Consider the following 18,213-nt stretch of genomic DNA (forward strand, 5'->3'; position numbering starts at 1 on the left):
ATCCCACTTGACCAGACCCAGGATCGAACCCGGGCCGCCACTAACATACACTCAGTAGTCACTGTTCTCTCTACTCCCATGCAACTGCATATTCATTGTCACGAGATTACTCATAGTGCAACACTTGTCTTAATGGCACAAAAAGCTTTGAAGCACTGCTTTCATTTTACCAACCCCCTCTATTGAATTGAAATCTGGTTTTCCTGTGACATATTTTATTTGGCTTACTCTTCAACCCTGAAGGTGGAGCTGACATGTAGATTGACTTTGAAAGGACTACATGGCATTTTGTCCTGGAGAACACGACCCTTCAAAGGTACCACTGTGAGAACCTCAAATCTTGCACAGAACATGCAGTGCTCTGAACTGAATCAGTACTTCCAAGAATTGATGATTCTGTTTACCAAGAGAATAAGCCACACAAGTAACCAGCTTGGTTATCTGCTCGTCTTATTCTTAAAACCTGAAGATGGAGGTTACATGTTCCTCTGAAACATCAGTTGACTTTTAACAGGTAGAACCCTTCAATACATGTTCTGTTTCCTTCAGCTACTTTCTTCCCTTAAACCACAACATGGTAACAGCATAAACTCGTAATTGTGGTAGGAACAAAAACAGTCCTGTTAAAAATAGGATCCTGAAATGCCAAGTGCAGATTCTTTTAAAAAAAGAGGTTCTCCCATATTAAATGAAAGAAAACATAGTACCCAGTGTAGTATTGATTCACAGCCCAGTTTCATGCCTTATTATATTTCATACAAAATATTAGCAATTTCGTGCATGTGTAATTTAAGGTGCTGGTAGCTTGTAGTACAACTGGATGTATTAGTTCATACATTGGGTGACAATTGTGATGAGGAAGTTCAAGGAAAATAGGTGTTTAAAATATCGACTTGAGTTGCAAAAACACTGGTGTTGATATTTCTTTAAGGAAGGAAGTAAGAAAACTGACAATCTTAGTTAAATATTACTTAATATTATTCTTGAAGGGATCCCTTATTACAGGCATGTCCAACACGTTGATCGCTGGACTATTTTTGGTCGATCTCATAGGCCTATAAGGAAATTATACATGAAAAGCATGTAAATTCACTTGTAATATAATATGATTATATTCAGATTTTGAAGGGAAAATACGTGTTAAAGTAGTCTGTACTTTCTATGTATGTTGCGTTATTTTTACTAATATTTTTGCTTAAAGCGAGGTACGGCGATAGGAGGGGGCGGTAGATCACTGGCAGTTTTAACACTAAAAAGTCGATCACAACCTGTTTGAAGTTTGACATGCCTGCCTTATTAGATTATGGAAATTCACGCTAAATCTCTCCATACACACACATTACCATATGAATTCAACACACACATTTATTTTGTATCAATGAAATATTTTTTGAAAAATTCAACATACATTTTTAGATACAATATAATAAAGTCAGATTTAATTAAATTACTGAGAGACTTCTAGCTCTTTTGCTTCTGTTCCTTCTTGGCGGCTTCTGCTTCGGCTTCCGCTTTCTCATAAGCTGTTATGAGTTGTGCCACTTCCTTGGCAGGCAAGATACGTGTCTTTGTCTTTCCATTTTCACGTGTTAAAGTAGCCATTTCAACTACAATTAATGAAAAGGAGACAGCATTAACAACTAACTCACAAATATAAGGCATAAGATTTACAATTAAATATTCGTCATCAGTAAGAACACAAATCCATACATGGAATTACAATTAAATATACACCATCAGTAGGCTGCGCCATAGCTCAAGTGGTTAGTCACTGGCTTCCCACCGCGGCAGCCCGGCTTCGATCCCGAGTCTGGTCAAGTGGGATTTGTGGTGGACAAAATGGCGCTGGGGCGGGTTTTCTCCAAGTACTTTGGTTTCTCCTGCCAATCTTCATTCCACCAAATTCTCCATCATCATAATCACCCAGGGCAGGCTACAATAGGCCAATCGATGGCCGCCGTGCTGTGTGGATCCAGCTGGACTCCACCCCCCCACTAAGTGCATTACACCATCAGTACAAATAACATTGAATGTCACAATTTATTTGCTTTGACTGTTTAATATGACCCAAAATAACATGCATATCATTATTTTTACAAGAAAAAATTCTGTAGATCTAAAATGGGCCATTATGAAAAGTACATATATACTTTTTTGGGGGGCGGGGGAATGTTTTCATAATGGCCCATTTTAGATCCATAGAATTCTTGTAAATATATGATATAAATGTTATTTTGGGTCATATTTAACAGTCAAAGTAAATGATCCATGACATTCGATGTTTATATATATATATATACATATGATGAAGCTGCACAACTGTGCCTATGACTTTTACCTGGATGAGTAACACAGTTATTTTCTGTGAGACTGTGTTACTGTCAGATAATTACTGTAATCTGATTTAACCCTTTACATTATACACCGCACTTAGCAATGACAGTCTCAGAACTTGATTGTGGACGTGTGGAAATGAAGATTACCTTTCTCTGCAGTAAGTTTTGTCATGTCAAGAGTCTTACTGAGAACTTTGATGGCCAGAGCCATTGCACCCTTCAGCGTCGTTTCTCCCTCTTTGTACTCCTGCTTGAGGTTTGAGACTGCTGCCTATGGAGATAAAGAGGCATAAGAATTACTGCACAAAACTGATGTCACCTCACAGCAGAATTGTGTGTTACCTGTAGAGAGTTGTTTCAGATTCAATTCTCTTATTAAGAAGCTTCTCAAAACACTGATATGGTTCATGTGTTATTTAACGATCCTGTACTATAGCAAGTGTCACGTAACTTCAAACAAGGCCAAGAGTAACCTTGAATGCGCAGAAGAAAAATTTCAGACAAGGGGGTGGGTTCGAGGGTGTGAAAAGTGACAGGCAGCCAGTTGTGCAAACAACTTCTGCACATTCAAAGTTACTCTTGGCCTTGTTCGAAGTTATGTGACACTTGCTTTAACTGGAGGTCATGCAGTGTTCAATAAGATGTGAGAATGATCATGAATCCATTGTTTTTACATTTATTTATGCTAACAGTATCTCAGGCTGTATAATGTCAAATGGAAGGACAACTAGTGAATAAAAAAACAAACAGAATATGGAAGAAAACAGCTGTGGCCTGAGGTACTATGCCAAAATTACCTTGACAGACTGAGGAAAACACAAAAATCCTAACTCAGGACAGCCACTGTCCCAGCCAAATTCGAAATGGACACCAACTGAATACAACTCAGAAGTGTTATTGCTTCATCCAATTTGCTCATTCAGTCATGAATCCAAAATTGGATATGGTCTACTCTGATGCATTGCAGCGTTAACCCAAGAAGAGTTGAGGGAATCTTGAAGACCCTCAAATAAAATAACTGGTGAAAAATTCTTAAAGCCCTAAAGCAGAATTTTGATCTCGGATGTACTTTTTGTGAAACAAGGGAAAAATGATAAAAGCAGAAAAATCTGCTGGAGAAAATGTACAAATATAACTTCAACATGAACAATATTCATGTTTGGGAGATCCCACATTCAGAGAGCTGCATGGAGAGCCGCCATCCTCAGGTTTTCCATGGTTTACCCCAGTCAGCACACGAAAACGCCAAGTTAGTACCTCAAATCGGCCCTTCCACACCTTATTGACTATTCATTAATAATTCTAATATTTGATGATTTACAATCTGACTTACTGAGTGTTGTTAAAGAAACTATAAAAATGTAAAAAAGTAAAGCGATCCCAGTAACAGTCTGTGAAGGCCCATAGCGTTGTGAGACATCGAGTTCAAAAGCAGTGGTGACAGAGCATCTCTTTGTCATAGTCCATTCTGGACAGGAAAATTATCAGAAAAACGTTTACCTGTATCGACTTTACTATACGTTTCATTTAAACACATTTTCATCAATCTAACTAGTATAATGGGTACCCCAAACTCTACGAGAACACTGTACAATACTTCCTTCCTAACTGAATCATAGGCTTTCTTGAAGTCTATGAATAGCTGATGTACTGTCTCACTGTACTCCCAATTTTTTCTCCAGTATCTGACGAATGCAAAAGATGTGATCAGTAGTTGATCTGTTATGTCAAAAACCACAGTGATGAGCCCCAATAATTATTGAAAAAACCCAGTAATCTTATCGGGAATCGAACCGCGACCTTCTGGCTTGTATCTCAGTGCCTCAACCAATTATGCTACTGTGTGCCCTCCATTAAAGAAGCTACAAATAAATAAACAGACTACATTACAGTTCAACATACATCTGATGGGATAGAGAAAACAATTATGTTTAAGTCACAAACCATTTCAGTATCCTCATCTCTACTGGTTTTATTTGGATATGCTATTCTCTCATAAAACATATTATCAGTCTGTTTCCAGAAGAGAAAGTACTAACCGCACTGTTGTTCCCGATGCATGTGGCCTTCCATCCACCATAGTTCCCACTTGGATCTGACTGATACAACTGGTAGCCATAATGTTTGTCCCAGCCCATGTACAGGATTGACACACCAAATGGTCGCTTACCTGTGGAAACAATATAGAAGTTCATTAAAATTGTTACATCAAATCTCCCATTCAACACTGTCATGGGGAAAGAACTGTAAAAGGACTGTGATGTGACTCCATACAGTTTGGTTCCTACCTACCAAACTGCACAGAAGACAGTTATCTATATAGTCACCTCATGAGAACATTAATCTCATTTAGAAACATAATAAACTACACACTTTTTACGAAGGCTATGAATTTACACAAATCTGCAAATCATTATTCATTCGCCTGACAACATATGAATAAAACAACACTAATATACGTTTTGTGATTTTGTAGCAGTGACTGTGAGAACTGTGGTCTTATGGTGTTTGGGCAGATTCTGACATTTTAGAGCAACATTCTATCTCCATCTTCAGGGCTGAAGTGTGTGGCTGCAGGAATAAACTTGGGTATATAAGCAAATTAAAATGCAGGTGATTGTGAGTTCAAGAGAGAGGGGGGTCCTCTTCTTTTTTCTTTTGTTTGCCACTGTCCTTGGATCCAATGATCATCCTCCTTGTCACTTGCCTATATAACCAAGCCTGCACCTACACACTTCATCCGTGAAGACTGAGATTACATGTTGCTCCACAGCACTATGATCCGGCCACAAAAATGGTATCAAACATGATACTGATTATTTCCATCATGTCAAAAACCAATCAGACTTATTCATCTTGTCCTCTAATAGTGCGGTTATACAACATTTAGAAAGGGAGTTGAGGTACAGCTTCAGTCTTCCATGACTTTCAGCAATGGATGGAGGTGATAGGTAAACATCCTGATGTTTATCCTTGGAGAAACAGCACCAGATGCACATTCAATAGGATGCTGGGTGGGTCAAACAGTTCATCTGGACACAGTGGCAAAAAGAAAAATCCCAACTGCTATTAAAAATAAGCTCCAATTCTCTGATCATTCGCACCATAGCCTCACCACTATACTGAGTGAGCTGCATGGTTCACCACATTTAATGATGACAATGACAAAAATAATTGCTGAAATTTAACTGGCATTCAGGAAACATGTACGAAATGATCCATTCTTCTCCTTGAAATTCTCTAAACTGAGAAAACATTACTGTTGAATTCTGCCACATGTAATCACCATTTTAAGCACCAAGAGAAAAGTATTATGCACTCAGATAAAAAAAACCCCTTTGAAATTTTCCAGCACTATTGTAATGGTGTGGATGTGTGCTGAGGTATTATTGTTCCTTACCTCCATACTGTGTATAAGCTTGTTTCACATCACACAACCAAGACACAAGCTGTTCACAAGGAATTGATTCTCCGTACTGTAGCAGGTAACGCTGGGCTATCATCCTCAACTCATTGGTCAGAACATTCGCGTCCGATGTGATACCAGCAACGCTGCATACCATATCACTACATAAAAAGAATACAAAAATATAATTTAATTCACATGGGCAGTCCAGGTGATGAATCTTCTTGTCATGTTCATAAACAAGTGGAGTGCTATGTTCTCTCATATTACAGTTACATGGTTATCAAGTGGCCTCCGTAGTCCAGGGGTAACGTTCCCACCTTGTGACTCAAGGTATGCGGGTTCAAACCCGGCGGAGGTCATGGAATTTTTAAGGGCGGAAAAATTCAGGGAACAAGTCGTCCAGGAGGGACTTTAAGCCGTGGGTCCCGTGTCATAGCTTTACGGCACGTAAAAGAACCTCATGTCTCAAGGTGACCTCTGAGCCAAATTCAGGACATTTCCCGCCCAACAGTAGTCTCTAACGCCTCTGGTAGATGGGGGAAGCATCGAGATATCGCTGAGCCAGTAGAGGCCGAACTCGCTGGCTGAGTTGGGATGGATGGCACACACCAGGGTATAGAGACTGGTAGAATATCACAGGGGGACGCACAATGGACCAATATCTGGTCTAAGTGCATGGGGAAACCCACCCTCTCCAATAACAACAACAATAACAACTTGGTTATCATCAGGTAGATTATTTACATAGTTCCTGCACAGGATTGCTTTTAGTTCAGTGTTCTAAACCACTAAATATCATTAGTACTCCAAATACAATAATGAAAAAGGATAAAGGAAGATACTGTGAGTTCTACACTACACAAACTATGATGACGAGAAACAGGACAAAGCCAAACAATGACCTTAGACATCTGGTAATGTGTCCTGCTGTGCATGGCTTCCACCATAAGTAGTACCAGACAAACGGTACCATCTGCCAAATAATAACTGATTTTGAATATGGGAGGTACCACACAACAGACTGCAAACAAAGGACTAAATCACTGATCATATATACCTTAAACATAAGCATTAAGACCTACACTTACATAGATACTTATATGGATGTTCATATAAACACACAGTCTCAACCACTTTGTTTGAGAGATATGGCAACTACAGGGCGGCAGCACCACAGAACGGATAAGAACAGATACTGCAATCATTCATTCTACGGATCCGTACAAGGTCACTTCAGCTGATGTTCTGGTGTTTCCTACGGTAGAAATGTTACATACTGAAGAATGGAGCACAAGGTGTGCCTGCTGTGATCACCTGATCTCATTCATGCCAACCTCTACTTATAAGATAACTTCAAGAGCACTGCCTGTGCCCCATCATGTAACATGCGGGATGAGATGGGGAATGCCACTGAACCAGCTGGGATGACAATATTCAGGCCTGACATCATTCAGCAGACCACGAATTCTTGGCAAAACAGGGCTCACTTATGTGTTGAATATAACAGTGAACCATTTCAACATCTTCAGTAAAATATCAGTAACTGGATGGTTGCCATTCCATTCAGAGCTAATACACTCTATTTACGACTATGTTGTTTGCCTACTTTTCTTTCCCCGTGTTTCCTGTTGCCATACTTGCTAACAAAGCAGTTAAACCATTTATTTGTATGACTGTTTTTTGCTTGTCTGTAAGTGTAGAAATCTGTCTATATTTTTATGCCTTTTTTGGAGTATTTATTATTATTATTATTATTATTATTATTANATAATAACAGGATCACTATATTTAAGTCATATAATTAAGACCTGCCCTGTATGTAAGTTAGTGTCAGTCAGTGGTAAAATATTAATTTGGAAGCATAACACTAATATATCAGTCACTTTAAAATATTCCCCTTCTAGCAGCAAACTGTGTATTCTAATTTCTTAATGTTTACACTGCTCTATTTTTATTTGGAATCACAATCTATTGTGTGCACTAACACAGCTCAACACCAACAAACATGCATGCAAAATTAATGTAGCCTAGATGACTTAAACATTTATTTTTAATTTTATCAGAAGCTGCTATTGAATTACATGCAAAAGGAAACAAATTTTGAAATTCACATACAGAAGATCTGAAAGACACCAACCCAGTTTGTGGTGAATTACATTCAGTATTGAAGGGCATATGCTGATTACTGATGATAAATTGTCAAAATGGAAATTTTACCAAAATGCAAACATCAAATATTATAATTCTGTATTTCAGCATCCTGTTGCAAAACTTTAATTAAAACATCTATGTATCCACAATCCATCAATAATGCAACATTTGTTTATTCACCATTTAACACTTAACACAACATATTTCAACCATAGATGGCTATCTTCAGGTGTCTTAATGTATTGAAACTGTTACACTGTGCTGCCAGAGGGAACAACGCACAAGCAAGGGCCATATTACAGATAGCAGACGTAGCAAAACAACAGGCTAACAAACAGAAGAACAAGCTGCAGAAACAAACCTTCTCGAATAATCACATAGCTCTAAACAAGTCGACAACGCCCCTTATGAGGTGGAATAGAATTTTACAAAAATAATGGGGAATGGATTGTAATTAATTATCTTTATGTGATTTTTAAGTTGACTGCAGTGCGTGGTTTTAGTGCACATTAGAGCAGTATAACAGTTTCAATACATTAAGACACCTGAAGATGGCCATCTAAGGGCGAAACATGCTGTGTTAAAAGTGTTAAATGGTGAATAAACAACTGTTGCATTATTGATGGACTGTGGATACATAGATGTTTTATTCAAATATTATAAAAACTAGCAACACACTCAATAAGGTGTTATTTAATAAAACTGAAAAATAAATTTATGTGAAATGTGAGGTTCTCACAGCAGTAACTATGAAGATTATTATCTTCTGGGATACAGTGTTAGGTAGTCCAGTGTAATTTGCTGACATTTCAGAGGAACATATCACTACACTTCAATGGTAGAAGAGTATGCCAAGCAAGAAACCTGTGGGAAACTTGTCACCTGTTTCTTGCTGGCTACTGGCTTTCCTTCATAACAATGAATATGGTGGCGGTATAATCCTCTGAAATATCAGTGAATTTCTATTGGACTACACTGCATTAATCCCAGAAGACAGTACTCCTCAAATATACATGACTTTGTTTCTTTTTACTCTCAATCACAATCACTAAGTATGTGTGGCATAAAGCATTAATTCCTATTCAGCAATTCCCGAAAGGATCCTTACAAATAACAGTTTGCAATTTCACTTTTGGTTATCTGTTCTGGGTTTCGACTCTCTTCCAACAATCATTATACTACCCCAAAATATTAAGGTATGATAAGTAGAAAAATGCATTACTCATTAAGTTTATATATTTTTTCTGAGAAGAAAACCTCATCCAGCAATTTGTTTGTGTTTCTTCTTTCAGCTGCTAAAAGAATTCCATCATTGGCCAAAATCCCAAGGCAGGTACCAGCATGACTAATTGCTTCCATAGCATATTCTACCTGGTACAAACGTCCTACAAAACAAGAAAAGGAACACCCTGATATAGACTCTAAATAGCGATTTGTTAATCCCACACAACTTATACGGAACACATACAATGCTCACCTTCGGGGGAAAAGATTGTAGTCCGTGTATCATATCGCCTTGCCTATAAAACAGAAAGACTGTATGCATGACACACATTAAATACACATCCGATGCTTTTATTACAATCAAGCATTTAGGTTAATTCCATAATAAAATGATACACCTAACCTTATTTTGTAATATTATACAATTCACGCCTAAAACTACACACTATGTACTTTAAAACATACTGAAACTTACCATTATTCAAATTCGTGCTTACACAACACAGCAAATTATCACACCAAAAATTCGGAACGATGACAAACACACTTTTTCGACACAAACAACTGACTACCGCAATCGACTGGATCGACTGCACATATCATACGTACTAGGACGTCACATCCGGTCACATCCACCTTCCCTGCCGTTCTCTGCCATCTATGAACATTACTTGCACTATTACTTACTCATGGAGCTGTCAATTCTGCAGCTACTCAAGAACTTCCCAGCACTTTATGGAACCCAAAGGTTCATTACCGTGTTCACAAGAGCCCTCCACCGGTCCATATCCTGAGCCAGATACATCCAATCACTACCATCCCATTCACTCTCTTTAAGATCCATTTTAATATTGTCCACCACCTATGCCTTGGTCTTCCCAGTGGTCTCATTCCTGCTGGCTTTCCCACCAATATCCTACACGCATTCCTCGTCTCCCCCATTCATGCTACATGCCCTGCCCACCTCATCCTCCTTGACTTGATCATTCTAATGATACTTGGGGAAGAGTACAAGTTATAAAGCTCCTCATTATGCAGTTTTCTGCAACCTCCTGTCACTTCATCTCTCTTCGGTCCAAATGTTCTCCTTAACACCCTCAGTCTATGTTCCACCCTTAATGTCAGAGACCAAGTTTCACACCCATACAGAACCACACGCAAAATTACAGTTTTGTATAGTCTTCTAATCTTTATGTTTTTGGACAGTAGACAAGAAGACAAAAGATTCTGGACTGAATGATAGCAAGCATTACCCTAGTTCAATCTCCTCTTAATTTCCTCCTGAATCAGGTTTCAATCTGTTATCACTGTTCCCAAATATGTGAATTGTGCCACATTTTCCTATGAAGAAAGTCCTCTTCTGGGATCTGGCGCTGTGTATTCTTTGTTTCAGCCGACATTTCGGAGGAACATAGCAGTAGCTGTAATTACAGCTACTGCGCTCTGTATTTGCAACGCCATTCACCTACCCTGAAGATGGAAGCGATACGTTCCTCCGAAACGTCGGCTGAAACAAAGAATACACGGCGCCAGATCCCAGAAGACGACTTTCTTCATAGTCATCGCCATGAAAACCTCAAAACTTACATCTGTTTCCTATCTTTATATCATGATTTTGCCCTGCATTTTGGTGACGAGACAGTAACATATACTTAGTTTTCTACTTCTCTGTGTTTACTTCTAGACCAACCTCTTTACTTGCGTCAATTAAAGTTTGTGTGTTTTTCTTTATGGTATCTACATTATCACTTCTGACTAATAATGCCCCCATGATATACAATAAACGTCGGCGGCAAAATAGGTAAAATGAGGCTATATTGTAAACACCCTTGAATCCATTTGGCTTACATAAAATTTTACACATGACACAATAAAGGAGTCAATATAGCGACTGGTTACGGGCATTGTCTAGGCCATTTTTGTATATACATGAATTAAAAAAAAAAGACTTACATAGCAACTCCACCTTTTTAAAACAGTGTTGCATTGTCGGGAAAATAATATATGTCACCACTCTGATCCACCGATCATTCTAATCTGGGGAGGCAACTGGTATAGTCGGAACGGAAGCAATTTAATATATGTTGTATTCGAAATCGGAGAAATTAAGAAAATGTATGAATAAATATATCCTACGTCAGTCTTCTGGTAAAATACTGTACCTCACTCCCTCACATTTCAAAAACATGTTTTTTGTCATCACAAATTTTTAGGGTAGGCATATCGAGATTACAAAGAGAAGGGGTGGAGTTTGCACGGGGAAGACGAAATGTATACAGGAACTGGAATTTTACGGCTCAACTGATTACAAAGTAACCACTTGGAAGAGCAAGGATGACATTCAAATGAAATTAAGGGGACAAGAAATGGGTACAAAATTTGGTGATGGAACCCTATTGGAAAGTGTCCACTCGCATGATGAGAAGGTAGCAATATACCACTAAAACAAATTTTTGTGCAGTAGTTTGTAATGAACGATTACGCCCAATGGTAGGCTTCGGAATGAATGCATTCCATTAGCACTATTTTGTCACTTTACCCTGAAGTTGGAGACTACCCATTTCAATGCATATCATTTCCCTGGACCACAGTCATAACAAATTGAAATACGAGTCTCAGCAAACCATTTAAAAATCGTAACTAATTCACTCTTGCATTAAACAATACTTTTTCAGCTGTGTATGTTATAGGGTATCAAATTTTAAGGTAACTTCTAATGGTGAATTTTGGCAGCATGTAAAAATACATACCTCTTCTAATATAATGTCACATGTCTAGGGGCATGACTACAGATGGGGTATAAACTGGTGAATAAATTTATTGACCCCTTATACACACGACTCGCAACTACATGCAATTACAGTGCCACTGCTAATCTCCATAATTCACATATCACCACAGCACCCGCTAAGCCTTCTTCCAGCCTGCCATGTCTTCAATAGCCATTCCCTAGCAACAGCTTCTAATGGTGCAGATCCTTCAGCTTCCAGTGCTATAGTCCTCTCTTCACAGACTCCAATATAGAATTTACTTGGTTGCCCCATTTGTAACCCCTAGCCATGGCACACGTAGACAACACACCATCGATTCTCATATGCTAACCATTTCCGTGAGAATGTTCTTCCGTCACCCAGCAATAGGTTGCGTTATCCCATTTTTTAAGAATCTGCTGTCCCAGCAATGGGTATACATGCTACATTACTATCTCAACATCTGCTCAGAGGGAAAGATGAATACCATAATAAATATCAAAAGGAATAGTCAGTCACTGGGCTGCAATTTGAATCAGAGACCTCCATAATAGGGAACAGGACAGTTAAATGTTTCACTACTACTTTCAATATAAAAGCCTAAAGACTTCAAAGAATTTTAAAGGTTTATTATGACACTGGCACTGGGTTACAACTGCAGACTGTTTACAAGTATAGTGTAATGTAAACTAAAAGTACAGTACACGAGTAAAAATGTGAGCTGCCGGCACTACAGCAACAATAAATGATGCTTTTTCAAAAATCTTATTGGAAAAATCTGTTAGAATGAAGCATAATATCTTCACTGTATAATACTGAAAAACTGGAAGCAATATCCTTGGACTACAAGGAGATCACATGTTCACTTATTTTTTGTTACTCTCTATCAAACATTGCTACAATCCTTCGGTATACTTCAGTCTCAAAAACTCCAGTCTACCAAGTAAACATCAACTTTGGTGTTATTATTTCCCCCCAATTCTGACTGTTCACTGAAATATAATAATATAAAATACATGTATGTTGTATATGATAAATACATTTAAAAAAGTTACTGAAATAGTTTTCAGCATTTCTCATATTTGTACATTGAAGAATATTTCGGTTGTTAAGATTGCCAAAGTGAAAGAAGAGAACTGTGAAGTATGAAAAATTAAGAACACAATACCGCTGAACAGCACAACTACACAACAAATGCCTTTTCCAACAGGATACCATGTACATTGCATCATTACATTTCACTTGTGCTACACATTGCAATTTGCATGCAAAAAAAAATTCCCATATAAAACTAATACATAATTTTCTTGTTTCTCAAACATGTAAAGCTACATCTGACTTTTTTCCTCTTACCTAAATACATACAGCACAAAGAAATATTCTTTGCTTACTACAATGGACCATTCCTTGAACACTGACTAATGTTCCTGTAAGGCATACAATATATTTTATTGTAAACTGGAAGCAAATGTCCTCTGATTGAAAGAGTAATGAAAAGATGTATTCTGAGTTCAATGAAAACAGTGTACATTGATTTCTTAGTGTGTGCACTGGGCCCAACCCTCAGCATGTACATGGAGGTGCACAGACAGAAAGGATTTCATTTCAGAATACTACCCACTCAGACCATAGTAATTAGGAATAAGTAAATCTATATACAAAACATGAAAGTGACACAAAAATATTAGAATTATTCCTTTGTTTGTCCCATCTTATCATGCATTTCTGTGCCATACACGAACATTAAAACAACACCATTTAAAGCAGCTCAAGAACTGGGCAGTTGTTCAATGTGAATCAAAAGACCAGAGCTATTAGAATGTGGTGGAAACTAAGTATGAACTGACTCAATACAATTATGTATCTACTGTCTGATAAGATTACAGACATCACAAATTTAAATTTATGTTCATGTAAAAGAAGGATGAGAAATTCTGCCATTAAAAGGCTGGGACTAATTCAAAATAGTTAAGTGAAAGGATGCTCAGTGCCACTTTACACAGGTCTTAAAACTTTCCCAAGTTACCAGCAAGATATCCTGCTATCTTGTTCTGAACACTTGTTTGAAAACACTATCCTGCCATCTGCTGAAAGGTAAAGTTATTCAGAAATATAAATTATAAACTAGCATCACAACACACAAAGACAAGCAGGCATTTGTTTTCAAAATTAAACTTGGCACAGAAAGAGATAACTGTATGGAGTCAGTGTTACCAAAATGTACCATTTCTCAGGTAGCTTCAGAAATACTTCTTGTCTACTACTGACTTTGTTTAAACAAACGTTTATAAACATGAGTGTCAAACACTGCCGCATAAACAGGATGACCATACATCCTGGTCTTTGCATTTTGTCCCGGACTCCCAGCCAGTTGAGTGGAAGAACTGAAAAAATGTTCTGGATATAAACTTAATATCATCCTTTTATTCTTATAACAAAACTTGGTCCCCAAGAGAGATATTTGTTCTGATACAGCCTGTTATCAACACAGTGTTTCATTGGCGAGAACAGTAACAAATGAACCATTTGCCGAGTTATTTTATGACACTGTCAGTATATACACTATATAGCATCAAAAGGTAGGATCACTGATGAATTGGAAAGGATCTGGAAGGAAGTGGCAGTCATGGCCTCATTAAGGTACTATCCCAATATTCTCCTGAAGGTACTGAGTAAAGCCACAAAAAAAGAAACTTGTCAGGATAGTCAGTCCCTTAGCCATGATTTGAACCAATCACCGCCTGGATACATGTCTAGTCTGTTACTGCCACATCAGGCTGTGTGGGGTCAGATTTCAGCATGTAAATTTTCTCTCCTCCCCTCCATTTCATCCCTCCCTCTCTTCAAAGTGTGACCCAGATTTTCTTTTCAAAAATATGGTCACCCCCTGTATAAAAGTTCAGAAAACAATATTTGTTTGTTGTTGTGAAGGAATAGCAGTCTGTTATTTTGTATATTTCAACTTATTGCATACAGTTCAATGTGATAGTGTAAGCAAATTCACGAGGCTGACCACAGTGCACATAGAAAATAAACGAAATAAATAATTAATTTTTTTCATGATTTACAAATAACATTAATTTGTAAGATCTTTTAAATCAGTTGAAATAGATTATTATATAATAAAATAATCATGGCTAAAATGCTTAGGACTTGTAGAACAATTGACATTGTACAAAGACTTTAAAATCCAGCACAACACACATACTCACACTTTATACTTATATTTGGCGAGTCAGAACCTCTGCCAACAACTAACACACTTCATTATGGTGTGTTAATATATTTCTCTGCATTCAACCACAATATTCATAGAAAAATTCTGAAAAGTAACCAACATTTGAAAAGAACATCCGCTCCAGCAAGTAAGAAACAAATAAAAACATATAATGATAATGACCAATAATACAGTAGGCCTATTAATATAAAAGTCACCTGTATCACATCAAACAAAACATTTTCAGTACATTTTATACCACATTCTTCAAGGAAAGGAACACTGCAAGATATATATGGAGTATAGCACAGCTTATACAAAATTACAGTTTTATCACTAAACTCCAAAAGCACACTCATGTTTTCATTCATAATATATAACTTTTCTATAAAGACACTTCCAACACGTTCTAAATAAAAATCAGTCTTATAAAATAATTGAAATGTTATGACAGGTGGATCACTGAGGTCATTCAATTCATTTGCTCCTGTGTTTTCTCCTTTTGTGTGAGTTCAGGTGACGGTTGAGTGTGGTGGGGGTGGGGGACTGGTAGGACTGGTTTGCGCAATATCTGTGGCTTCACCTTCACCTGAGGCTTGAAGGACGACACGGCAGCCACCTGACCAAACTTCGCTCCTCCAATCTTTGGTGTCATTCTCTGAGGTCCAGGGCTCCTAATTGGCACCAATTCTGAATCAGCGGATTGGTTCTTGGCGTCAGTGGATGGTTTCAGATTCTCGTTGTCACTTGTCTTAATAACATCAGCAGGAATCTGCATATCGTTGTTGGACATTTCCGTGGCAGCAACAGCTGATGAGGCAGCAAATTTTGATCGCTTAGTAGCAGCCTTTGTAGTCTGTGTCTGGGCATCAATAGAGGCCCCATGAGAAGCTTTGGTGTTCTTCTTGAGCGTGCACTGATTCTGCTTGGCAAAGCGTTCTGCTGCTGTCGTCATATCCGGACTTTCCGGTCCTGTTGGACTTATAACAGGCTCTGCAGATACACTCTCCTCCTCTCCAGATGATGAAGATGACAGCGAGGATAAGGACACTGCAGACAGAGACTTCTTACCTCCCACAGCTTCCTTTGGACTAGACGAACCAAGAAGTGGGAGATCCATCACTAGGTCAGGTGTATGTTTCTGACGCATCTCCCAGAATTCTTGGTTGGATCGAAAACTCTTGACAATTGATTTTGAAGATTCTAGTTGTGTCTGGGATGCAGCTCTTCGCTGCCAGATTTCTCTGTTTTGACTGAAGTTGACATTTTCTGAATTCTTTTCATCTCCTCCACCTGAATGCCGTATATCTACAACCTCACCCAAACTCTGGCTCTTCCAATGAGTCTTCTTGCCATTTGATCCACTGACTTTCCCTTTTGATGCATTTCCTCCATCAACATCGCCAGAGGAACTGATAGGTGTTGTGGGCCGGGACATATCATCACCTGACTCCTTGGTACCATCTGCAGGCAGAGAGTCGAGAAACACAGACAGCCTGTCTTCGTCTTCTGATTCTTTCTCCTCTGTCTCTGCCTGAAGTGCAGCTGTGGCCAGTATCTGGGCAGTTGTAAGGGCAGCTTCCACAGCACCCATCACACTACCTCCAGGGATGGTCCTTGAGGCAGGGAGGGATGAAGAAACATCTTCATCAGTCTTCACATGTAGGCCAGATGGCATAGATTCTGTGCTGGAGCTACTTTTAGTGATGCGTCTAAGAGCCAAGAGAGGGGAAGGGGAAGTGTCACCCTGCAACAAATATGCATTTACTGTATATTCAAAATCCTGATAAAGAAATGGTCATTAAGCAAGGTATAATACACCACTGGCTATGGTTAGGACAGACACAGAACAACAGACATCAGCACCAATATCACATTCAGTTAACATGACTTCAGTACAACACACTTGTGTATATCCCATGTACTTGAGTTATTGTGTTGTGTTCACCCTTTGAATTCCAGATATTATGTGATACTTCATCTGGTCCAACTGTTTCAATTTTAAAACTATCAGATAGACTGAAACTTGATTTTCCAAATTTCAGATGAGGTTCCAAACCCCATCAGTTCAATTTTCTTGAATGAGACACGATTTCAATTTATATTTGGTGGGCTTGACCTGACCGTAGAGTAGAATGCAATTCTTCTGACAGGGGACATGTAAGGGTTATGAGAAATTTTGTGTTAAGGTAGTTCTCTAAATGAATGTATCATTTGTTACATAAAACTGAGGTTAACCCAATTCACACTCCAAATCAGATAAATCACTTCTAAATTGAGTTCTTTTGTCATGAATAATTTTTGTATGTGATGATCCATCATCTGCACTGTCAATCAACATTCAAACCATCCAGCTGCCCTTTTCAAAAAAGGAAAATTATGATTTGAGGTTCTCACAGCAGTGAACATCAACATGATGGTCTTCTGAGATATTATGCTTTGTAACCTGGTAGATAGGTACAAACATTCTGGACAAACATGCTGCCTTCATTTTCAGGGTAGGAGATGGATGCAGCAGGTATCTCCAAAATGTTGGTAATTCTCTATCAAACTACATGGCTTCATATTCAAGGAGCCCAAAACCTCAAATGAAAGCCATAAATTGCGAGTGGAAGAAACATATGAAATTATCACTTTAATAGCATATTCAGCATAGGAAGCTTATAAGGTCCAAAGATACCAACATTAAACAGATACCATTTAACTTTAAAAGTGCCAGATTGTGTTCCTACAGTTCAGGTAAAAATAATTAAGTTCCTAAAGCTGCAATTATTTCATGGATAAATAATATATATAAAAATTCCTGAAGCACTTAAAATGTAAAGAACAAGATTCCCTCCAAATGCTTTTTGGTATGTACATTACAGTGAATGGCAACAGATATCATATGCTGTCAGATACAGCAAGTTTTTTACCATTAGCACTTGCAAAGTTAACCATCAACAGTTCTGTTCCATTATTAGAGCAATGCCAACATCCACAATTATAATTTTCAAATTCAGGTATAAGAAAGATTGTGAAGATGTTGTCTTACATGAATATACCAGCCTCTCCATTTTTAGAATTATAAACTTCTACTATCTGAGAATTAAATGAATGAACTACCTGCATCCCCCATGATTAAGC

General features: G+C 38.1%; 2 protein-coding genes across 2 annotated transcripts in view; both read right to left on the reverse strand.

Moving 5' to 3' along the window:
- Positions 1–1,347: 1,347 nt before the first annotated feature.
- LOC111870668 (proteasome subunit alpha type-4) lies at positions 1,348–9,710 on the reverse strand. The gene is made up of 7 exons (XM_023863137.1): positions 9,596–9,710; positions 9,374–9,416; positions 9,119–9,281; positions 5,737–5,903; positions 4,376–4,506; positions 2,484–2,607; positions 1,348–1,607 (listed from the first exon to the last, which is right to left on the reverse strand). The coding sequence occupies exons 1-7, from the start codon at positions 9,596–9,598 to the stop codon at positions 1,462–1,464; spliced, it is 777 nt and encodes a 258-aa protein (XP_023718905.1). The 5' UTR covers positions 9,599–9,710; the 3' UTR covers positions 1,348–1,461.
- A 2,765-nt stretch (positions 9,711–12,475) lies between these two features.
- LOC111870669 (SLIT-ROBO Rho GTPase-activating protein 1) overlaps positions 12,476–18,213 on the reverse strand; it is a gene marked incomplete at its 5' end in the record, with an annotated part of 30,947 nt that continues 25,209 nt past the window's right edge. The window contains 1 exon segment of the mRNA XM_023863138.2: positions 12,476–16,834. Coding sequence (XP_023718906.2) covers positions 15,560–16,834 — 1,275 coding nt within the window.

The sequence above is a fragment of the Cryptotermes secundus genome, unplaced genomic scaffold, assembly GCF_002891405.2.
Source record: "Cryptotermes secundus unplaced genomic scaffold, Csec_1.0 scaffold3014, whole genome shotgun sequence".
In the NCBI taxonomy this organism is placed as follows: Eukaryota; Metazoa; Arthropoda; class Insecta; order Blattodea; family Kalotermitidae; genus Cryptotermes; species Cryptotermes secundus.

Excerpts from the sequence above, each read along its gene's own strand:
- LOC111870668 (XM_023863137.1), bottom strand. Across the intron at positions 2,608-4,375 it reads GCATCGGGAACAACAGTGCG|GCAGCAGTCTCAAACCTCAA; the intron begins GTTAGTACTTTC and ends TTATCTCCATAG. Across the intron at positions 1,608-2,483 it reads AAAACTTACTGCAGAGAAAG|TTGAAATGGCTACTTTAACA; the intron begins GTAATCTTCATT and ends CATTAATTGTAG.